We start from the raw sequence: 24,795 nt of genomic DNA, 5'->3' as shown, positions 1-24,795 counted from the left end.
AGAAAAATCAGTGCTTGCACATCTATCCATTTTACAATTGCACCTCAACAAACTAAACATTCAACAACTCAAATAACCTGTTTTCTTTGAACGTGATACTAAGGAAAGAGAGGGGTTCAGCTGAGTTAAGAAGGGAGTTTTTCCACAGAAATCTGTACTGGGAACAAGGTGCACCACTTGAAAGGACATTCAATTTTACAATGGGGTGGGGACGGGGACAATTTGATGAAAGCTACAAAAATACACACATTTGAAGTGTCATTATTAAAATAAATTTTAAGATTTGATCAAAACAGAAATACTGCATACCCATTTAAAAAAGCTAAGCGTAGTGTAAAAGGATTAGGAATACAGATTCACAGAAACAGAAATTAGGCTAGAACAGAGAAACATCAGGAAAGGTTTAAAATGGAAACTTTGAAGGTCAAAGGATTCCCAGAGATTTTTAAAATATGAAAATAGTTGATTTGAGCCAGTAAATCCACATGGACTAGAAGGGGCGAGATGGCCTGCTGCTATATGGTTAAAATGGAGATCTTCACTTGTGAGAAGAGCTCAAAAGAAAGGTCATATATACAAGTCTCTGTAACTTAAGTCCAGCAAGTATCGCAGTGGATCTGTACCTAAAATCTAAATAATACATCTCCAATTTGGGGGCAAACTATTTGGTGGCAGTTCACAGACACATTAAAAGTTTTACGTGGAGTCAGAAAGAAATATAGGGCCGACTTTAATGTTACACAAAAGAGATATTTTGAGTTAGGAAAGAATTTTAAAAGTAGAGCAGTTTAGGAAAGAAATTCCATGGCACACCCTCTGGAAATAAAAGGACAACTTCCATTATTAGACTAAGATTAGGCTCTCAGGAGGCCAGGAAATGGATGCCGATATTTTGGGTAATGTGGAGCTGGAAGAAATAAGGAGTCATAGAACTCAGAATAGTACAGCACATTACAGGCCCTTTGGCCCACAATGTTGTGCCGACCCTTAAACCCTGCCTCCCATATAACCCCCCCACCTTAAATTCCTCCACATACCTGTCTAGTAGTCTCTTAAAATTTCACTAGTGTAGATGCCTCCACCACTGACTCAGGCAGTGCATTCCACGCACCAACCACTGAGTAAAAAAACCTTCTAATATCCCCCTTGAACTTCCCATCCCTTACCTTAAAGCCATGTCCTCCTGTATTGAACAGTGGTGCCCCAGGGAAGAGGCACTGGCTGTCCACTATCTATTCCTCTTAATATCTTGTACAGCCCTATTATGTCTCCTCTCATCCTCCTTCTCTCCAAAGAGTAAAGCTCCCTTAATCTCTGATCATAATGCATACTCTCTAAACCAGGCAGCATCCTGGTAAATCTCCTCTGTACCCTTTCCAATGCTTCCACATCCTTCCCATAGTGAGGCGACCAGAAACGGACACAGTACTCCAAGTGTGACCTAACCAGGGTTTTATAGAGCTGCATCATTACCTCGTGACTCTTAAAATCTATCCCTCGACTTATGAAAGCTAACACCCCATAAGCTTTCTTAACTACCCTATCTACCTGTGAGGCAACTTTCAGGGATCTGTGCACATATACCCCGAGATTCCTCTGCTCCTCCACGCTACCAAGTATGCTGCCATTTACTTTGTACTCTGCCTTGGAGTTTGTCCTTCCAAAGTGTACCACCTCATATTTCTCCGGGTTGAACTCCATCTGCCACTTCTCAGCCCACTTTTGCATCCTATCAATGTCTCTCTGCAATCTTCCACAATTCTCTACACTATCCACACCACCACCAACCTTTGTGTCGTCTGCAAACTTGCCAACCCACCCTTCTATGCCCACATCCAGGCCATTAATAAAAATCACAAAAAGTAGAGGTCCCAGAACAGATCCTTGTGGGACACCACTAGTCACAACCCTCCAATCTGAATGTACTCCCTCCACCACGACCCTCTGCTTTCTGCAGGCAAGCCAATTTTGAATCCACCTGGCCAAACTTCCCTGGATCCCATGCCTTCTGACTTTCTGAACAAGCCTACCATGTGGAACCTTGTCAAATGCCTTACTAAAATCCATATAGATCACATCCACTGCACTACCCTCATCTATATGCCTGGTCACCACCTCAAAGAATTCTATCAGGCTTGTTAGACACGATCTGCCCTTCACAAAGTCATGCTGACTGTCCCTGATCAGACCATGATTCTCTAAATGCCCACAGATCCTATCTCAAAGAATCTTTTCCAACAGCTTTCCCACCACAGACGTAAGGCTCACTGGTCTATAATTACCCGGGCTATCCCTACTACCTTTTTTGAACAAGGGAACAACATTCGCCTCCCTGCAATCCTCCGGTACCATTCCCATGGACAATGAGGACATAAAGATCCTAGCCAGAGGCTCAGCAATCTCTTTACTCGCCTCGTGGAGCAGCCTGGGGAATATTCCGTCAGGCCCCGGGGGTCTAATTCGTCCTAATATTATCTATGCAGAAATGTGAAGATCAAGGCAAGAGTGTTAAGACTGATGTGTTACTTAATTGCAAACCAATATAGGTCAGAAACTACATATGCAGTGGGTGAATGGTATCTAGCATAATTTTAAATAATAAGCAAAATTATGAATAATTTACAGAGAAAACATGTAACAATTCATTAACAAAGTATGATGATTTCAGTTACAGATAACCTAAACAAAGTGGTTATCTATATCTGAATTCAGACCAAGAGCACTAAGGATAAGAGTGACTAACCATGCAGATCAGTTAGGATGGATGAGGTGATACATCAATATTGACATTGGTTTGAGCTATCTTAGTGTGTTGTAACAGCAGAAACGTAGCTGGAATATTTCAAACATGGAAAACATGGGCATGAATTTGGACAGTATGCACAAGGACAAGAGGAAAGGAAGGTCAGAGATGGGGTGATGATTAGCAAGGATGGGATGACGGGATTAGAAAATCGAGTAGGTAAGGGATTAGAGATTCTATTTTTTCCTGAAGATCATGACATCTTGAGAAGGTACTCTGCCCAAGCATCGAAAACTATCAGCTGTTTTGGGAAGCAGAAAGGAACAATGGCATGCAGAGTGAGTGTGAATAGGGTTGAGATGATCTTATGGGCAAGATAGACTCAGAGAAGGCATGAGGGGAGATAGGACAGAAAATTAAAAATGAGAGCTCAGGCCAAATGACTGCAGCAGAAGCAAGCAAGGCAGGAGAGGCGCAGTCAGCTGTCCAATGATAGACAAGCTAAATAACTGACCCCTGTGGACATTATTAGAAATATGCACATTCAAAGAAGGATTATAAGACAAACTTCTTGAGGAAGGAAACAGCCTGGGGTTAACAACCCCTGGAACAATGAGCCATTTGAAAGATGGGAATAGGAGAATGCTATCGTTACATTCAGTTCAGCCATACTAGCAGAAAAAGGCTAACTTTGTTACATGGCGTACCTGTGCAAAAGTTTCTATTCCTTAGAATCTGGAGAGAGCAATGAATACTATTCAGGGGGATCATTCAGCATGACAACAATGGTTTTAATGGTGTTAGGCCATGTGAAGTACAGGTGTGGCTCTGCAATTTGGCAGTTGCAGAAATGTAATTTTGAGTACAAGAGCAAATGAAAAGAATGATGCACTTACAGGATTAGAAAGGGTGGAGAAGAAAATGAAGTTAGTTACACAATGAAATTTTAGGTCAGCCTGACTGACCCGAGATTCACAATACCTACTTGATTGTCTGAAGAAATCGGACCCTATCATTGATCTCATCAGGAATTTTGCTGAGGATATTTTTCAGTGCTCGTGCTTTGTCATTAAGTTCCCGAAATTCTGGTTCTTGCCTGTCGATCATATATTCTATGAATAGAAAACTGTATGCATGAGAAAGAAAGTAGTAGCAGAAATCATTTAGATACATTTAAATTGGTGCATTTCTCTCAAGGATTTACAAATGAACCACCTTTTGTGCAATATGAGGAATAATATGATTAGAATTTTCATGATACAGGCTTCTGCTGATTCACCGCACTCTGAAGATGCAGTTAGTCCTGACGAAGGGTCTCGGCCTGAAACGTCGACTGTACCTCCTCCTAGAGATGCTGCCTGGCCTGCTGCGTTCACCAGCAACTTTGATGTGTGTTGCTTAAAGCATTTTGTGTCAATTTTCACTTTGGGAGGCGCAAGTAGTGTGCCAGAAATTCGAGTGTGTTGCGGGGGGGGGGGGGGGGAGAGTGAGTGTAGTTGCTATTACCAAGGAGAAGGTGCAGAAGATACTGTGGAGGCATTAGTAATGATTGTTCAAGAATCACTAGATTCTGGAATGGTTCCAGAGGACTAGAAAATTGCAAATGTCACTCCACTCTTTAAGAAAGGAGGGAGGCAGAAGAAAGGATATTAAGGCCAGTTACTCAGGGCTTCAGTGGCTGGAAAGATGCTGGAATCCATTATTAACTATGAGATTTTGAGGCACTTGGAGGCACATGATAGTAGGCCAAAGCCAGCACAGTTTCCTGAAGGGGAAGTCTTACCTGACCAATTTTTTGGAATTCTTTGAGGAAACAACATGCAAGATGGACAAAGGAGAGTCAGTGAATGTTGTTTATTCAGATTTTTTAGAAGACCTTTGACAAGGTGTCACACATAAGGCTGCTTAACAAGGTAACATCCCATGGTATTACATTAACGATATTTGCATGGATAGAAGATTGGCTGACTGACAGGAAACAAAGAATGGAAATAAAGGTAAGTCTTTTTTTAATTGACTTCCAGTGACTAGTGGTGTTCCACAGAGGTCAATCTTGGGACCATTTCTTTTTACATTATATGTCAATGATTTGGATGATGGAATTAGACTGAGATACAGGAGCAGAAGTAGGCCATTCAGTCCATCGATTCTGCTCTGCAAATTGATGGTCTTGTGGCCAAGTCTGCAGATGATACAAAGGTAGTTGGAGGGGCAGAAAGTGTTGAGGAAGCAGTGAGTATGCAGAAGAACTTAGATTGGGAAAATGGGCCAAGAAGTGGCAGATCAAATATAGTGTAGGGAAGTGTATGGTCATGCACTTTGGTAGAAGGAATAAAGGCATACTGAAGACTATTTCTAAACAGAGAAAATTCAAAAATCAGAGGTGCAAACAGACTTGCGAGTTCTTGTGCAGGATTCCCCAAAGGTTAACTTGCAATTTAAGTTTTTGGTGAGGAATGCAAATGCAATGTTAGCATTCATTTTGAGAGGACTAGAACACAAGAGCAAGGATGTGATGTTAAGGCTTTATAAGGCATTGGTCAGGCCACACTGAGGCCCCTTATCCAAGAAAAGATATGCTGGCATTGGAAAGGGTCCAAAGGAGTTTTACGAGAATGATTTCAGGAATGAAAGGGTTAAAATATGAGAACTGTTTCATGGCTCTGGGCCTGTACTTGTTGGAGTTTTGAAGGATGATTTGAGGTCTAGGACCAGAGGGCACAGCCTCAGAAACAAAGGGCATCCATTTAGAATACAGATGAGGAAGAATTTTTTTAGTCAGAGAGTAGTGAATCTGTGGAATTCATTGGCACAGGCAGTTGTGGAGGCCAAGTCACTGAATATATTTAAAGCACAGGTTAATAGGGTCTCGATTAGTTAGAGCATCAAAGGTTACAGGGAATGGGATTGAGGAATAATAAATCAGCCATGCTGGAATGGTGGAGCAGACTCTTGAGCCCAATAGTCTAATTATGCACATGCTTATGGCCTTCCTCACACTCAATTTTTGGCTCCTTCCACTTTCTCCAAACCCAAGGCACCTGCATAGGTCCTAGCTCTGCCTGCCTTTTTGTTGCCTACATGTTACATGGCTTTACTTAGCACTCTCCAACTCCTTCTGTGCTACAGTGATGACTGCATTGGTGCTGCTTCCTGCACCCATGCTGACCTCAATTTAGTCAATTTTGCCTCCAAATTCCAACCTGCACTTAAATTCCCTTGGTCCATTTCTGACACCTCTCCTCCTCCCACCCCTTGCTCAATCTCTATTTTCATTTTTGGAGATCAGGCTGCTTACTGATAGCTTTCATAAACTACTGGGTCTCACAGCTTTCTTGAGCTATCTTCCCACCATGTCAATTGCAAAAATGCCATTCCCTTTTCTCAGTTCCTCCATCATGCCACATCTGTTCCCAAAATGAGGCTTTCCTCTCCAGAACATCAGAGATGTTGTCTTTCTTCAACCCCTGATGCCACCCACACCAGCATCTCATTTCCAGGACATCTGCACTCACCCAATCTTCCACTGTTTTAAGAGGGAGAGTTCCTCTTGTCCTTTCCTACCACCCCATGAGCCTCCACATGTAGCACATCTTTCTCTTCAAATAGATCCAGCTACTAAACACATCCTCCCCTCCCCCCACTCACCTCTTCCTTTGGCAACTGTTCTCTCTGTGACTCCCTTGTCCGTTCATTTCTCCCCTCCAGGCACTCATCCATGCCAGCAGAAGTGCTATACCTGCACTTTCACTTTGTCCTTCATTTCTATTCAGGGCCCTAAACAGTCCTTCCAGCTGAGGCATCACGTCACTTGAGTCTGTTGGGGTTGTCTACTGTATCTGATGCTCCCAGTGTGGGCTCAACGTCAGTGACAAGCAGGATTTCCTGGTGGTTAACCATTTTAATTCCCTTGACCATTCCCATTCCAACATGCCCATGGCCACCTCTACTGACACAAAGAGGCCATTCTCAGGTTAGAGAAGCAACACCTCATATTCCATCTGGGTAGCCTCCAACCTATTGGCATGAACGTAGTTCTGTCCAACTTACAGTAATTTCTCCCCCTCCCCTACTCGATTTTATTCTTTGCCCATTCTAGCTTCCCTCTTACAGCTTCACTTCTTACCTGCCTATCAACTTGCTCTACTGCCCCCCATTCTCCCCTTTCTCCCATGGTCCACTGTTCTGCCTGATCAGATTCCTTCTTCCTCAGCCTTTACCTCTTCCACCTATCATCTCCCAGCTTCTCCCTTAATACGCCTTCCCCACATATTAAACATCCTCCTCAGCTGTTTTCACCCATCACCTTCTAACTTGTACTCCTTCCCTCCCACCACCATCTTATTTTGGCTTCTTTCTCCTTCCTTTGCATTCCTGATAAAGGGTCTTGGCCCAAAGCACTGGCTTGTTATTCCTTTCCTTGGATGCTGCCTGACCTGCTGAATTCTTCCAGTATTTTATGTGGGTTGCTCTGGATTTCCAACATTTACAGAATATCTTGTTTACTTGTTCTAGGCTTTACAATTTACAAATTTTCACTTAAGATTTTTCCAGGAACACCTCCATTTCATAAATGGGAACAGAGGTACACCTTTTATAACTTATGTTTTGTACCAGAATATTTCAGTTACATCTGCAGATAGTTCACTGAGGTACCTCGTGAAAATTCAGACCGCATACGCAAGGCTATTTCCAAAGATTCAATTTAAAGCCATAAAAAAAGAACAATGGCTAATGACTGCAATGCTAAGTTTAACTCTATACATTACTTTTCAAACTTCTTATACCAGCATTCTTGTACATGTCCATTAACCAGATATTTGCTTACTCATTCGTATAATTAATTTTGTATATAAAGTGAAAAATTGCAAGCATCCCTAAAACCAAAACGTAGCAAATACAAAAATCTTAAATAAATTTAATTTTTTTTTTTTTTTTTTTTTTTTTTTAAAAAAGAGATTCACAGCAAACTGCAGAGCGGAATAGATTTAACATTTCAGGTCAACTACTTTTCATCAGGAAAGGTTCAACTTAAAGTCCTGACGAAAGACCTGACCCAAAATATTTTCTATTTCTTCTCCACAGATCATACATGACCCAAGTATTTTTAATTTTTTTATTTTTTATAAGACCACTATTTCAGGACATTAGCAAAGCACCTTTTCAGTTTTATAGTCTCATTTAATCAGTTACTTCTTTTACTGCTGTAGATATGAAATTATATTGCCATCATTTAATCATAGCTCAAATTTTAAAAATAATTTTGATGTTGGGTGTCTGTTTTGTGTCATACCTTCAACATCGTCACTAGCCATCCGCAGCAATGATTCAGTGAAATTAACTTCCACACAATTTTTTTCCAGAATCTTAGTTATGATGTCTTGAGTGAGACCAGGATTTTCTTTTTCAGCCTAAGTTAGAAGAATTCATGTATTGAAAGAGCGTTTCCTGAACATAACTACAAAATTCATGTTTAACCATTCCTGAAAGATGAAAGGCTAAAAATACTTCAATTGCACAAGAAAAAAAGTTATCAAATATTTAAAAAATATCAAATAAGCTTTATAGCAGTTCTGTACAAGTTTTTTTTAAATGCAGGTTTTCCTTATGAAGTATATTGTACACTTCCATCCTACATAATCTAGTCGGTCATTTGCCTATCACTTGGGATCAAATGCTCATATGTTAACCTTTTCATTCCTGGAATCATTCTCTTGGACCTCCTCTGGACCCTCTCCAATAGCAGCACACCTTTCCTTACAGAAGGGATCCCAAACTAGTTTGTGAAAAGAGCAAAAAGGTCTCAACTTCTTTAAATATTTTGTTTTTGCAAACTAATCATGCAGTTTGGATTACATTATAGAAGCAAAATTGTAGCTCAAGCAAAGATTTAAAAAACATCAGGTAGATTAGAAAGAACAATTATTCCACATAATTCAAGACAATTAATACAGAAATGCATTTAAAACTATACTTCAGCAGATATGTTACCTAAAGAACTGAAAAGGCTCTTTTTGCAACATACCAAATTCTTTATACAGAGATATCAGAAACATAGCAAAACACAGACATTGAACAATTACATGAACACCTATCATTTCTGAAACCCACTGTGCTCTTATTCTGCCTCAAAGCTTTCATGTGCAAATGAATAATTTGCAAAATGAGAAAATACTATCCAACCTTTGTCTAATGCTATCCAAACCACTATTTATTTTAAACATACACTTTTCTTTAAAAACATTACAAACGTGTTAGATAATAATAAAACATTAGTCCTTTATCAACTTAACAGTGTCACACCACTGAAAGACATGAAACTAATTCCTGAAGATAATTTACATTCATAAGGATTGGTTTCAAAAATCACAGTTGAAGCACTTACATTCTTGTTTAAATTCTGTAAGCAGTTCTCCATGTGTGGTCTCACTAATACCCTATATAACTGAATCATAATCACCCTACTTTTGCATTCAATTCTTCTTGCAATAAACAATTTTGTTAGCTTTGCAAATTTCTTTGTATCTGCATAGATGGCTTCTACAACTCATGCATTAGGACATCCAGATTTCTTTGAATGCTGCAGCCTCTCATATTTGCTGATCTTCACCCGTTAACTTGAACATCAATAACCCTTTACAGCCTCCTTTCAATATATTCATTCACACAATCTGTGTTAGTAGGCAAGTCCATACAATACAGGCTACAAGACTACAAATACAAGATGGAAAAAGACATGAAAATAAACAAACGTGGGAGAAAACGGAGAAGTAGTATAGAATAAAAAGCCACAGGAGAACAGGTATGCTGAAAGTGACAAACTGCCAATTTTAATACTTTAAATGTTTAGGAATGTATAATTCGTTTAGGTACAGAAGCAATACCCAAAACATGGGTGGAGAGCTGCCTTTTAGAAACAGGATCTACGAGGATGAGGCTGTGCAAGAATGAACAAGTTATATCCAGTAATTAATCATTTTCCATTGTTTGAACTTTTAGTTAAAATTGAAATATTTTCAAAATATGCATAGCTCAGATGTATAGATTAAGTTGTAAATTGTGTATAATGCAAAGAAAATTAATTCCAAACTTTAATAAAAGAACATTAAAAATATCCTTTACATTAACTGAAATATTTGTCATGGCTGATTTGTGCACCCCACAAACAGCAAGTTCACATGTACATAAAAACCTTCTCCTCCCCATGGCTCAATAGTACACAAGGAAACAACATTCTTTCCTATACGGTGCTTTTTCCAAAAATTACTCTTGAAATGTTTGCTTCAAACTTAAAGCTACCTGAATGAGACAGACAGCATAGGGTAGAAATTCTGATTAAAAAGTTCCTCTAATTTACTAGTACTCCCCCCTTTATTGCAATTTTATATAAAAGTGAAGCCAATCATTTTGAATTGGTTACTAACAGTAAAATAAAAGCTTCTTTTCCTGAACTTTTAGTATTTGTTCCAACTGAATCTGTCATCCAGGTTAAACATTTAGAAACAAGTTTTTAAATGCTGCAATTTATACAACTGGTATTTCAGTGGTAACCATCGACTTGCAGACTCCAGAAGGTCAGAAACTTCCTCAGATTTCCCAAGTGATGTTATTGTTCCGTTATAGTGACGTCACACACAAGAACATAAAAATAGAATCAGAAGTTGATCAGGTTAGTCACTTGCCTACTCCACTGAGCAAGATCATGACTGAACATTTACAAAATTCCATTTTCTTTCTACATCTGTATAGCCTACACATTCCATCATGTCAAATATGTACGAATCTCAAATAAACACAAGTATCAAAAGCCAGCTAATATAAGAATTCCAAAGATTACCAGTCTTCAAATGTGAATAAATTAACTTAGTCTTAAATAGATGACACCCTACCCTGAAACCTTGATTGCAGAGTCTGCACTAACCTGCAAAGACAATTTTTTTTTAGCATCTGCCTATTCATGGCCATTTTTCAAAAAATATAGCCATGAAATGTCAGTCAGAGAATGCAGGTCTACACTGCTGGCTCGCTCATCATCGAACTGCATCTCTATGCTTGGAAACATAGTAAACTTCCCAGCAACATCTCAAAAAATGTTATTTAGTTTAGGAAACCAAACTGTATATAGAATTCTAGCCATGGTTTCCTATAAATTCAACCATAGATCTTTGATACTTAACACAAAAGGTTGGGAAAATAAACAAAAGCAAGAATTGGTCATTCACCTGCTTGAGCCGGTTTTGCTTTTCCAATAAGATCATAGTTGATCTTTAAACACTATTAGTAGCCAAAAATGAACAAATCTCAAATTATTAGCACCACCATTGTCCTGTACCAATGCTGTATCTGTAAAATATTCTTTATATTTAGATACCTATTGATCTCTACTTCTGAGTACTCTCAATGATTGATGTTAACCACCCACAGCACTCTTTAGGTGGTAAGTTCTAAGATTCACTACACTGAGTGAAGAGATATCTCATCTGTCCTGAAGGGCTGACTCCGTTTGAGATTCTGATTAAAAGACAAAGCGACTTTGTCAGAGCCTGTAAGAATCTGGTAAATTTCAAACTGATCACCTACATTTTCCAAAACTGTATGGGTCTAAGCTGTTTATTCTCTCCTTATAGTAAGAATTCCAATAATTAAATTTATTGACCTGCTTCTATATTACAAGTGTATTATTTCTTAGGCTGAAACTTTTACACAGTATTCCCAGGAGAGCCCTGCCAGACCTTTTATGCAAGCTCTACAAATGCAAATCATTATTGAACATTGTCCATCTGTGACACTGTGAAAAATGATAAAGAAAGATGTCTACACTAGGGATCCAAGATTTCTGAAGGGGTTGGAACAGTCTTTTCCCAAAAGGGAGCTAGGTTCCTATAGGCAAATAGAGAATTAAGCACAAGGTTCCACAGGAGTATCAAGTTTTTTAATTTCAATTATCTTCACATAAAAGCAATTATGAGTCTCAAATGCTTGAGGAACAAAATGACTCAACCTTGGCAAGATCCAAAGATGCGAAATTCACATTCTAACCTATTGAGCAGACACTTAAATCTACTTGATTTTCAATGTTTTGAGTCAACAGTAATATAAAACTGAATCTTCCCACTTTTGTCCTTTGATTACAGTTTAATGTCATTAGAGAATGTGATAGCCATATCTAGTATGTAGGATGAGATGTACAAATTCTATTTCATTTAGGAGGTAAGAGATTGTGACAGAGTTGGAAATTAACTATTTTTCTTAACAGGATATTACGTTATCACTCTAGTAATATTATGTACCATGTGGTACAAAGCATGGCATTCCTAAACTACTGAATGCAATGCCGAGATTTCCTCAAAAAAAATGAAAACTTCCCCACAAGCAGCAAGACAATTTGAGAAGCCTACAGCTGAAGACCTAACCATGGGTGCTTAAATAATCAAATCATAAAATATTGCGATATTCCACTCTCAATGTAAATGAGAACTTTGATAGTGCAGGGAATAACTAAATATATTGTGCCTTAAAAACAATCCAAAGCTTAGAAAAACCAAAATCAGATAATTTGCAGGAGAGACAAAAGACCATTTAAGGTTAGAAACTGAAAATATCATTATGGGACAGGGCACAAGGGGTTCCATTGAAGCAAAATGAATGACAATAGAATGTCAATCTGGCCCTGTGGTATAGGCAAACTAACTGATCAACACTTAAAAACAATTGCCCTCAATTCAATCATCATCATTAGTATGGAATAAAGAATATTAGAGCTATTTTGAAAAGAGATTATCATATTTCCATCCTTCCATGGTCTTCTGTCCTCTCCTATCAGATTCTGCCATCTTCAGCCCTTCAGATCTTCCATCTATGATCTCTCAATTTCTTACCTCATTCCACCCCCCCACCCATCCACGGATCACCTGACCTGGTTTCACTTATCAACTGCCAGCATTTACTCCATCCCCTCCCCATCTTAATCTGGCTTCTGCTCCCTTCCTTTCCAGTCCTGATGAAGTCTCATCCGGAACTGTTAGTTGTTCATTTCCCTCTACAGATGCTGTCTGACTTAAGTTCCTCTATTACTGTGTATTGCTCAAGATTTGGACAAAAGTATTTTCACTACCACACTATTCTTCAAATTTCTGAAGTTGAACACAAGCTAAACAGCTAGACAAGATGCAGGTTAAAATATAAATTACCATTTTAATTTTTAATAATTAAGCTTACCTTTATAAAAGCTGCTCTGAGAGTTTGTGCAGCAGACAAATTAACTTGTTCCAGCTGTAAAAAAGTGAAGATCTTAGTCAAGTTTGAATCCATTACAACTTTTACATTTCAAAAACACAAACTTAGAACTAGATGTGCATGCAAATGGATCTATTCACTTCTGAGAACTAGTAATGATGAACAAAGAACCTGAAAAAGTATCTTCTGCAAATATTCGCTGTGGAAGTCACCAGCAGCATGCCAGAAATATATAAGATTTGGGCAGTAGTGACTGTAATCACCTCTTCTAAGGTGTTTGGAAAGGTGACTTGAAAGTGGCAAGTCACCTACAGACCATGGTTCTGAAAGAGATAGCCTTTCAAGAATCAGTAGATCCAGAAATAGTTCCAGAGCACTGGATAAATCATAAATGTCACTTTACTCCAAGAGAGGAAAGCAAAAAACAGGAAATTCTCATCAGTTAACCTGATTCTCGTCAGTTAACCTGATTTCAGTGGATGGTAAGATTTTAAGGGATGATTTTTTGGAGTACTGGAAGCACACAAAAATAGGCTGAAGTCAGTATCATTTCCAGAGGGGATTCATTGAGGAAGAATCCTTTGAGCAAGATAGACAAAGGAGAGTCAGTGATATTGTTTACTTGGAATTTCAGAAGGCCTTTGAAAAGGTGCTCCACATGAGGCTATTGAATAAGTTAGGAGACCACAGTATTACAGGAAAGGTACAGCACGGATAGAAGATTGGCTGACTGGCAATAGGTTAACAGTGGGAATTAAGTTGGCCTTTTCCAGTTGGCTGCTGGTGACAAATAGTGTTCTGTATAGGTCAGTGTTGAGACTATGATGTTTCACATTACACTTTAATGATCTGGATGAAGGAATTAATGGCTTTATGGTTAAACTTGTGAATGATACAAAGAGCCATGGGGGGGGGGGGCGCACCTCTCTGCGGGTAGGGTTGGAAGCAGGGAATCCGTTGAAGAAATTGGATAGTGTTGAAAATGGGCCAAGTAATTAAAGTTATTCATTTCAAGATGGCGCTGGTGACCCATGGCATGTTGCAGGCTGCTTACAAAGTTTCTAAATATACTTCTGAAATACACTCACTGCAACCTGCAACTTGTAATTTCCCCTTTCAGCAACGTATATTTGAACCATCTTAAAAGAACTAGTGATATTAAGATCTTTGAGTCATAGAAAATTACAGCACAGAAAAAGGCCACTTGGCCCTTCTAGTCTGTGCCGAACCATTTAAAATGCCTAGTCCCATCAACCCGCACCTGGAACATAGCCCTCCATACCACTCCCATCCATGTACTTATACAAATCGCTCTTAAGCGCCAAAATCAAAATTGCACCCACCACTTGTGGCCTTTAAACATTTCACCTTTCACCCTTAACCCAAGACCTCTAGATGTAGTCTCACCAAATCTTAGAGGAAAACGCCTACTCGCATTTACCCTATCTATACCCCTCAATTTTGAATACCTCTATCAATTCTCCTCTCAATTTTCAACATTTTAGGAAATAGAGTCCAAACCTATTCAATCTTTCCAGATAACTCACATTCTCCAGTCCCAGCAACATCCTTGTAAATTTTCTCAGTGCTCTTTCAGCCTTGTTTACATCTTTCCTGTAGCTAGGTGATCAAAACTGCACACAATACTCCAAATTAGGCCTCACCAACATCTTATATAACTTCAACATAACATCCCATTTCCTGCACTCAATACATTGATTTATGAAGGCCAATATGCCAGAAGCAGTCTTTATGATCCTATTACATGTGATGCCACTTTCAACAGATTATGGACCTGTATTCCCAGATCCCTTTCTTCTACCACACTCCTCAGTGCCCCAGTGCTCACTGTGCAAGTCTGACCCTGGTTGGTCCTCCCAAAGTGCACCACCTCACACTTGTTTCCATTAACTTCCATCTGTCATTTTTCAACCCACTTTTCCAGTTAGTCTAGATCCCACTGCCAGCTGTTATAGCCAATATTTAAACCAATTTACTACCTCATCTTGAACATCAAGCAACTGAACCTTCTTGACCAACCTGCCATGCCAGATCTTGTCAAATGCCTTGCTGAAGTTCATGTAGAAAACATCCACTGCCTTGTCTTCCCCTTTCCTAACTTCTTTGAAAAACTCTGGTGGTTAGACAACATACCACACACAAAACCACGTGACTATCCCTATTCAGACTGTCTCTCCAAATACTCAAAAATACTCATACTGGATAAGTCAGTCCATGGCCACCTCTACTGTCGCAACAAGTACTAAGGAGAAAAGTAAAAGTGGCAGGCCGACAAATCCAGGGCAAGCATTAAAATGGGCCACTTTTCAGCATAATTGTATAAGGGCTAAGAGAGTTGTAAAAGAGCGCCTGAAGGCTTTGTGTGTCAATGCAAGGAGCATTCGTAATAAGGTGGATGAATTGAAAGTGCAGATTGTTATTAATGATTATGATGTAGTTGGGATCACAGAGACATGGCTCCAGGGTGACTAGGGATGGGAGCTCAACGTTCAGGGATATTCAATATCCAGGAGGGATAGACATGAAGGAAGGGGAGGTGGGGTGGCGTTGCTGGTTAAAGAAGATATTAACGCAATAGAAAGGAAAGACATAAGCCGGGAAGATGTGGAATCGATATGGGTAGAGCTGCGTAACACTAAGGGGCAGAAGACGCTGGTGGGAGTTGTGTACAGGCCACCTAACAGTAGTAGTGAGGTCGGAGATGGTATTAAACAGGAAATTAGAAATGTGTGCAATAAAGGAACAGCAGTTATAATGGGTGACTTCAATCTACATGTAGATTGGGTGAACCAAATTGGTAAAGGGGCTGAGGAAGAGGATTTCTTGGAATGTATGCGGGATGGTGTTTTGAACCAACATGTTGAGGAACCAACTAGAGAGCAGGCTATTCTGGACTGGGTTTTGAGCAACGAGGAAGGTTTAATTAGCAATGTTGTCGTGAGAGGCCCCTTGGGTAACAGTGACCATAATATGGTGGAATTCTTCATTAAGATGGAGAGTGACATAGTTAATTCAGAAACAAAGGTTCTGAACTTAAAGAGGGGTAACTTTGAAGGTATGAGACGTGAATTAGCTAAGATAGACTGGCAAATGACACTTAAAGGATTGACGGTGGATATGCAATGGCAAGCATTTAAAGGTTGCATGGATGAACTACAACAATTGTTCATCCCAGTTTGGCAAAAGAATAAATCAAGGAAGGTAGTGCACCTGTGGCTGACAAGAGAAATTAGGGATAGTATCAATTCCAAGGAAGAAGCATACAAATTAGCCAGAGAAAGTGGCTCACCTGAGGACTGGGAGAAATTCAGAGTTCAGCAGAGGAGGACAAAGGGCTTAATTAGGAAGGGGAAAAAAGATTGAGAGAAAACTGGCAGAACATAAAAACAGACTGTAAAAACTTTTATAGATATGTAAAAAGGAAAAGACTGGTAAAGACAAATGTAGGTCCCCTGCAGACAGAAACGGGTGAATTGATTATGGGGAGCAAGGACATGGCAGACCAATTGAATAATTACTTTGGTTCTGTCTTCACTAAGGAGGACATAAATAATCTTCCAGAAATAGTAGGGGACAGAGGGTCCAGTGAGATGGAGGAACTGAGCGAAATACATGTTAGTAGCGAAGTGGTGTTAGGTAAATTGAAGGGATTGAAGGCAGATAAATCCCCAGGGCCAGATGGTCTGCATCCTAGAGTGCTTAAGGAAGTAGCCCAAGAAATAGTGGATGCATTAGTGATAATTTTTCAAAACTCGTTAGATTCTGGACTAGTTCCTGAGGATTGGAGGGTGGCTAATGTAACTCCACTTTTTAAAAAAGGAGGGAGAGAGAAACCAGGGAATTATAGACCGGTCAGCCTAACGTCGGTGGTGGGGAAACTGCTGGAGTCAGTTATCAAGGATGTGATAACAGCACATTTGGAAAGCGGTGAAATGATCGGACAAAGTCAGCATGGATTTGTGAAAGGAAAATCATGTCTGACGAATCTCATAGAATTTTTTGAGGATGTAACTAATAGAGTGGATAGGGGAGAACCAGTGGATGTGGTATATTTGGATTTTCAAAAGGCTTTTGACAAGGTCCCACACAGGAGATTAGTGTGCAAACTTAAAGCACACGGTATTGGGGGTAAGGTATTGGTGTGGGTGGAGAATTGGTTAGCAGACAGGAAGCAAAGAGTGGGAATAAACGGGACCTTTTCAGAATGGCAGGCAGTGACTAGTGGGGTACCGCAAGGCTCAGTGCTGGGACCCCAGTTGTTCACAATATATATTAATGACTTGGATGAGGGAATTAAATGCAGCATCTCCAAGTTTGCGGATGACACGAAGCTGGGTGGCAGTGTTAGCTGTGAGGAGGATGCTAAGAGGATGCAGGGTGACTTGGGTAGGTTGGGTGAGTGGGCAAGTTCATGGCAGATGCAATTTAATGTGGATAAATGTGAAGTTATCCACTTTGGTGGCAAAAATAGGAAAACAGATTATTATCTGAATGGTGGCCGATTAGGAAAAGGGGAGGTGCAACGAGACCTGGGTATCATTATACACCAGTCATTGAAAGTGGGCATGCAGGTACAGCAGGCGGTGAAAAAGGCGAATGGTATGCTGGCATTTATAGCAAGAGGATTCGAGTACAGGAGCAGGGAGGTACTACTGCAGTTGTACAAGGCCTTGGTGAGACCACACCTGGAGTATTGTGTGCAGTTTTGGTCCCCTAATCTGAGGAAAGACATCCTTGCCATAGAGGGAGTACAAAGAAGGTTCACCAGATTGATACCTGGGATGGCAGGACTTTCATATGAAGAAAGACTGGATGAACTGGGCTTGTACTCCTTGGAATTTACAAGATTGAGGGGGGATCTGATTGAAACGTATAAGATCCTAAAGGGATTGGACAGGCTAGATGCAGGAAGATTGTTCCCGATGTTGGGGAAGTCCAGAACGAGGGACCACAGTTTGAGGATAGAGGGGAAGCCTTTTAGGACCGAGATTAGGAAAAACTTCTTCACACAGAGAGTGGCGAATCTGTGGAATTCTCTGCCACAGGAAACAGTTGAGGCCAGTTCATTGGCTATTTAAGAGGGAGTTAGATATGGGCCTTGTGGCTACGGGGGTCAGGAGGTATGGAGGGAAGGCTGGGGCGGGATTCTGAGTTGGATGATCAGCCATGATCATAATGAATGGTGGTGCAGACTCGAAGGGCCGAATGGCCTACCCCTGCACCTATTTTCTATGTTTAATGAGGCTACACTCAGGTTGGAGAGCAACACCTCATTTTCCATCTGGAAAGCCTCCAACCTGATTACATGAACATTAATTTCTCAAACTTACGTAATGCCCCCTCCCCCCCACCTCATCTCCGCCTGGTGCTCCTCCCCCTTTCTTTCTTCCATAGCCTTCTGTCCTCTATCAGAGTCCCCCTTCTTCAGCCATTTATTTCCTTCAACCCCCCCAGCTCTTTACTTCACTCCTCCCCCGCATTTCACCTAATCACCTCGTTTTTTTTCCTCTCCTCTCCTCCTGCCACTTTCTTACTCAACTCATTTTCGCCTAGTCCTGATGAAGGGTCTTGGCCCAAATCCATGGATGCCGTTTGCCTGCAGAGTTCCTCCAGTATCGTGTGCATGCTGCTTGGATTTCCAGCATCTGCAGTTATCTCCGAGGATACCACCTAATTATTTTCCCCACTACTGATATCATGCTCACCAGTCTATAATTTCTTATTCTTAGAGCCTTTCTTAAACAGCAGAACAACATTAGTTATCCTCCAGTCCTCTGGTACCACACCTCTTGCTAGGGATGATTTAAATATCTGTGCTGGGGCACTCTTGATTTCTGTGCTTGCCTCCCACAAGGTCCAAGGAAACACTGTCAGACCCTGGAGATTAACCCATCCTAATTTGCCTCACGGCAGTAAACACCACCTTCTCTGTAATCTGTATACAATCCTTGACCTCACTGTCGATTTGCCTCACTTTAATAGACAGTATCCAACTCCCTAGTAAATACAGATGCAAAAATCCATTTAAGATCTCCCCCTTCTCTCTTTTGGCTCTACACATCTTGCATTGCAATACACTCAACGCAGATTATTAGACCAACCATGCTCAACCTTTTGATTACTGAATGTCTCCACAACCACTTCACTATCTGTTCTGGCAGTATGGTTCCAATCCCCCTGCAGCTCTAGTTTAACACACTCCCCCAAACCCTGTACTTTCAAACCACCCCACTAAGATATTAGTTCCCCCTCTAGTTTAGGTGCAGTGTCTTCTGTGCAAGTCTCACCTTCCCTGGAAGATAGCCCAATGATCCAAAAATCTGATGCCCTCCTTCTGACACCAACTCCTTAGCCACAAGTTAGAGGGGGAGAAGACGTAAGTTCTCCAACTAACAAATCCCCTATCACCACAACTTACCTCTTCTTCCCCTCTTTCCTTCTGAGTCACAGAGGAAGACCACTGATTTTCCTCTGCTAGTTTATCCCCCGAACAGTATCCTTATATGGGAGGCAGGGTTTGAGGGTTGGCGCAACATTGTGGGCCAAAGGGCTTGTACTGTGCTGTACTATTCTATGTTCAAAGTGGTACACCAGTTGTTGAAGGGGATGGTGACAGGAATACTCTGCACTAGCTGCTAAACCTTTTTCACCCTCTTGACCATCAGCCATTTTCCTGTGTCCTGAATCTTGGGTGTAACTATCTCTCTATATGTCCTTGTCTACCACCCTCTCAGCCTCCTGAATGATCTGGAGTTCATCCAGTTCCAAGTCCTTAATGTGGAGTGTTAGAAGCTGCAGCTGGATGCACTTCTTGCAGGTGAAATCAGAGATACAGAGGTCTTCCTAGCTTCCCACATTTCACAAGAACAGCACCTTTAAGCACCTGAAGGTACATCACCATAGCCAGAAGAGAGCAAGGAGGGGAAGACTCCAGGCCAGGCTGAAATGCCCAGCAATGAAAGTTTCTCTTTCCAGCATCTTGTTAGCAAATGTAGTCGCTAGAGAACAAGACTGAAGACAAAATAGCTGTATCAAAGGGAATTGAGGAATTGCTGCATTCTGTGTTTCACGGAGACCAGGCTCACTCTGAACATGCTGGATTTGGTGATCAGACCAGAGGGCTTCTCGATACACAGGATGGACTGAACTGCTGATTTAGAGAAGCCAAAGGGTGCAGGGAGGGGTTCTGTGTTTCATGATAAACTGTGGTACTCAGATGCAGCAGTCTTGGTTTTGTTGCACCCTTATTTCCCCAAACTAGAACATCCAACAACGCAGATGAGAGATGTTTGTGTAGGGGAACACTTTGCATCTAGTAATCATAATACGATTAATTTCAAAATTATGGAGAAGGATAGGACTGGTTCTTGGGTTGAGATTCTAAACTGGAGAAAGGCCAATTTTGATGGCATCAGAAAGGAGCTCGCAAGTGTAGATCGGGGCAGGTTGTTTTCTAGCAAGGCTGTACTTAGTAAGAGGGAGGCCTTCAAACGTGGAATTTTGAGAATATAGAGTTTGTATGTTCCTGTTCAGAATAAAAGAGTAGGATAACAGGTTCAAAGAACCTTTGTTATTGAGGCCTTAGTTTAAGAAAAAGGAGGGCATACAGGAATAGTCAGGAAAGAGCAAATGAGGTACACAAGTATAAGAAATGCAAGAGAACACAAGGAAATTTTGAGTTGCTTTAGCAGACAAGGTGAAAGAAAATCGCAAGGGCTTCTACAGATATATTAAGAAACAGCTTAGCAAGGGACAAAATAGGTCCTCAAGAAGATTAGTGTGGTCACCTATGCTTGGAGCCCAATGTGACAGGTGAAGATCTTAAATGGATTCTTTTTGTAAGGGTATTTACTTGGGAGATGGACAGTTTATAGAAGCGAGGCAAAACAGCAAAGGGGCCATGGACTGTATACAGATGACAGAGGAAGGGGTGTTTGATGTCTTGAGGAAAATTAGGATGGATAAATCCTCAGGGCCTAACATGGTGTTCCCTCGTACCCCTGCGGCAGGCGAGTTGCAGGGGCTTTTGTCGAGGCATTTAAATTATCCTTCACCACGGGTAAAAAGTCAGAGAACTCCAGGGTCGGTAATGTTGTTCTTTTATTTAAAAAAAAGGCTGTAGGAACAAGCCAGGAAATCGTAAGCCAGTGAGCCTGACATCAGTAATGCGAATGTTATTGGAAGGTATTCTAAGACTGGATATATGAGGATTTGGATAGACAGGGATTGATTTGGAATAGTCAGCATGGCTTTGTGTGGTAGGTCGTGTCTAATCAATCTTGTAGAGTTTTTCCAAGGAAGATACCAGGAAAGTTGAAGGCGGCAAGATAGTGGATGTTGTCTACGTGGACTTTGGCAATGCATTTGACAAGATCTCACATGGGAAGTTGGTCACGAAGTTTCAGTCACTTGGCATTCAAGATGAGGTAGTAAATTGGATTAGACATTGACTTCACAGGAAAAGCCAGAGAGTGATAGTAGATGGTTGCCTCTGACTTTTACTTGTGGTGTGCGGCAGGGATCGGTGCTGGGTCCTTTGTTGTTTGTCATCTACATCAGCAATCTAGATGATAATGTGGTAAACTGGATAAGCAGATTTATGAATGACACCAAGATTGGAGGATTAGCAGACAGAGAAACCGACTATCAAAGCTTGCAGAAGGACCTGGATTAGCCGGAAAAAAGGCATGTGGAATTTAACGCAGACAAGTGTGAGCTGTTGCACTTTGGGAGGACAGACCAAGGTACGACTTACATGGTGAGTAGCAAGGCACTGAGAAGTGTGGTAGAACAAAGCGATCTGGAAATATAGGTCCATAATTCCTTGAAAATAGCATTACAGGTAGATAGGGCTGTAAAGAAAGCTTATGGCACAATGACCTTCATAAATCAAAGTATTTAGTACAGGAGTGCGGATTTAGTGACCTACCTACACAGAAGATATAAATAAAATTGAAAGGGGGTCATCAAGGGAATGGCGGCGTAAGGAAAAGGTCTCTCGACAAAAAAGGTAAACTGCCCCAAAGTCGAATTTAGACAAATACTTAATATTGCATAACTATATTAATAAAAGGGGCAAGTATGATGTCTAAGAACAAGATTAAAAAGTCCGCTCCAAAGGCTGATAAACACAAAGAGATGCGGCAAGGCAACGGGCCTAGCTCCCCCACGGCAAGCCAGGACGGAGATAATGAGGGGGAATCGGTGACTCTGTCTTTGATTCTCGGAGAGATTCGCGAGTTCCGACAAGATAACAGCAAACAGCTGGAAGATATTAAAGGAGAAATAGTAAAAACTAACTCGCGGATAGATGAAGCCGAAGCGAGGATTGTTGGAATTGAAGAGAAGCTACAAAACGCCGAGGAAGTGATAGCAGAAATGCTGAAGCCGCAAGACCAGCTCCAGTGGAAACTAATAGATGAAGAAGGCCGCTCAAGAAGGGAAAATGTGAGGATTTACGGAGTTCCCGAAGGAACTGAAGGTAAACCCGGATTGATGATTCCCTTCGTGAAGAAGCTGCTTAGACAGAACCTTGATATACCGGCCGCAAAAGACCTACAGATAGAAAGGGCTCACCGCGCGTTGGCACCACAGCCTCCGGCAGGCGCCCAGCCCAGATCGATTCTGGTCAGATTTCTCAGTTACAGAACGAAGGAAGAGGTGCTCAAACGGGCATGGCAAAAGAAAGGTTTCATGTGGAACAACTGTAAAATCAGTTTAGACCACGACTACGCACCGGGGATTCTTGCCAGACGGAAGGAATATACAGAAACACGGAGGGTCCTGAAGGAAAACAACATCAGATTCCAGACCCTGTATCCAGCTCAGCTGAGAGTCTTTTACGATAAAGGGACAAAAACTTACGCTATGGTGGAGGAGGCAACGTTGGACCTGGCGGACCGGGGACTACCTATCAAAGTTATCACCCAACCGGAGTCACTACTAGAGAGGATTCGGCAGAAGTTGTGGCAGTTAGTGGGGTGAGGACACTCCACATGAACCAGAGTGTCAAGCTACAAGGAAAAGCTGAAAATATTCAGACGCGAATGTACAGAGAATACAGATTAATTAAGAGAAATGACTGAAAAGAGTAAATAGGACTTAAAGGTAAAATGAAAACTGGTAACTGAAAATAAACTAGACGGAATAACTTGAATGATAGCAATATGGTCGAGACATAAATAGGAGAAAATTCTCTATGATTATTCAAACTGCTGAGGGCCCTCTAACACAGGGTGAAGATAGAGGTTATCCCTCTGAACTGAGGCGGGTCGGTGCTCAGGCCTCACTGTGGGAAGTCGGGAAAAATTTTCAAATGTTATACGTTCAAAAATGTCTAGGGTGTGGTTATATGTCTTGGTTTACTGTTGAGAAGGGATTGCTTACTGTTTGGTTAGAAAAGGAGAGTGTTTTTTTTCTACTAGAGAAAAATGCAAACTGAATTGGTAAAAATAATTTCCTATAATGTTAATGGGGTTTTGAATCCAATTAAAAGAAATAAGATTATGTCTAAATTGAAAAAAGAGAGGGCACAAATAGCTTTCCTCCAGGAAACACATATGAGCCAATCTGAACATGGAAAATTAAAAAGAATGGGCTTTAAGCATGTATTTTATTCATCATATAAATTGAGTCACAAAAGAGGGGTAGCTACTTTAATATCAAGTACTCTTAATTATGAACATATTTCAGAGACTAAAGACAAAGAAGGACAGTTTGTAAAAATTACAGGAAGAATAGAAGGTACAGAAATAACATTGCTGAATGTTTATGCTCCTCCAGGATGTGAATGGTCATTTTATAGACATCTTTTTGACCTAATGGTCAGTTCTCAAGGGGTAGTAATTTGTGGAGGGGATTTTAATATCAGATTAAATCCTGTATTAGATTCTTCAAGAATAGTTACTCAGAATAAACCTCTGACTCGAAAAATGAATTTATTGGAGGAGGAGTTGGAAATTATAGATGTGTGGAGGGAATTACACCCCATTAGTAAAGATTATACACATTACTCTTTCCCTCATTCAGCCTATTCAAGGATAGACTATTTCTTTATCTTTAATACAGATAGACTCAGGATAAAAAACTGTAATATTGCAACAATTGATCTGTCGGATCATAGCCCAGTTTCTATGTCTCTAATCCTGGAAAGGAAAATGAGGAAAACACTATGGAGGCTAAACTCACATATACTCAATAACCCAAAAGTAATGGAGAGATTAAGGGGAGAAATCAAAGAATACCTAGACCTTAATGACACGGGAGAAACATCACCAGTGATCTTATGGGATACACTGAAAGCTGTACTGAGAGGGAAAATTATTTCCATTACCACTCACATGAAAAAAATCAATGCACAAAAATTAGCAGACCTTCAAGGAAAATTAAAACAACTTCAAGTTGTAGATAGCAACAAAAGTAATTCAAATCTAAAACAGGAAATTAGGAAGTTGCAAAGTGAAATTGACGATATTTATACATTGGAAACTCAAAGAAATTTTCTTTACCTGAGACAAAAGAATTATGAAGTAGGAGGTAAATCAGCTAGATTATTAGCATATAAATTATGAAAACAACAAGCAGACAATACAATTCATAAAATAAAGAATCCAAAGACAAAGCTTGTGGACAGTACAGTAGGGAAAATTCAAGAGAGTTTTGAAACGTATTATCGAGAGCTGTACTCCCAACCCCGGGCCCCCAATGAGCCCTATATAGACAGTATATTGAATTTTTTAGATCTACCTAAACTTACAGATTTACAAAATGAAAGTTTATTAGAACCAGTAACTGTC

General features: G+C 40.5%; 1 protein-coding gene across 4 annotated transcripts in view; it reads right to left on the bottom strand.

Annotated features, from left to right (window-relative positions):
* pdcd10a (programmed cell death 10a) overlaps positions 1-24,795 on the bottom strand; it is a 47,384-nt gene that overhangs the window by 7,846 nt on the left and 14,743 nt on the right. For all 4 annotated transcript variants that reach the window (XM_072255398.1, XM_072255400.1, XM_072255397.1 and 1 more), the window contains exons 3-5: positions 12,962-13,015; positions 8,037-8,154; positions 3,729-3,855 (exon numbers count right to left, since the gene is read on the bottom strand). In XM_072255398.1, coding sequence (XP_072111499.1) covers positions 3,729-3,855; positions 8,037-8,154; positions 12,962-13,015 — 299 coding nt within the window. The remainder of the gene's footprint in view (positions 1-3,728; positions 3,856-8,036; positions 8,155-12,961; positions 13,016-24,795) is intronic.

Source organism: Mobula birostris, chromosome 4, assembly GCF_030028105.1.
Source record: "Mobula birostris isolate sMobBir1 chromosome 4, sMobBir1.hap1, whole genome shotgun sequence".
Taxonomy (NCBI): domain Eukaryota; kingdom Metazoa; phylum Chordata; class Chondrichthyes; order Myliobatiformes; family Myliobatidae; genus Mobula; species Mobula birostris.
This window is presented reverse-complemented; position numbering and strand designations above follow the sequence as displayed.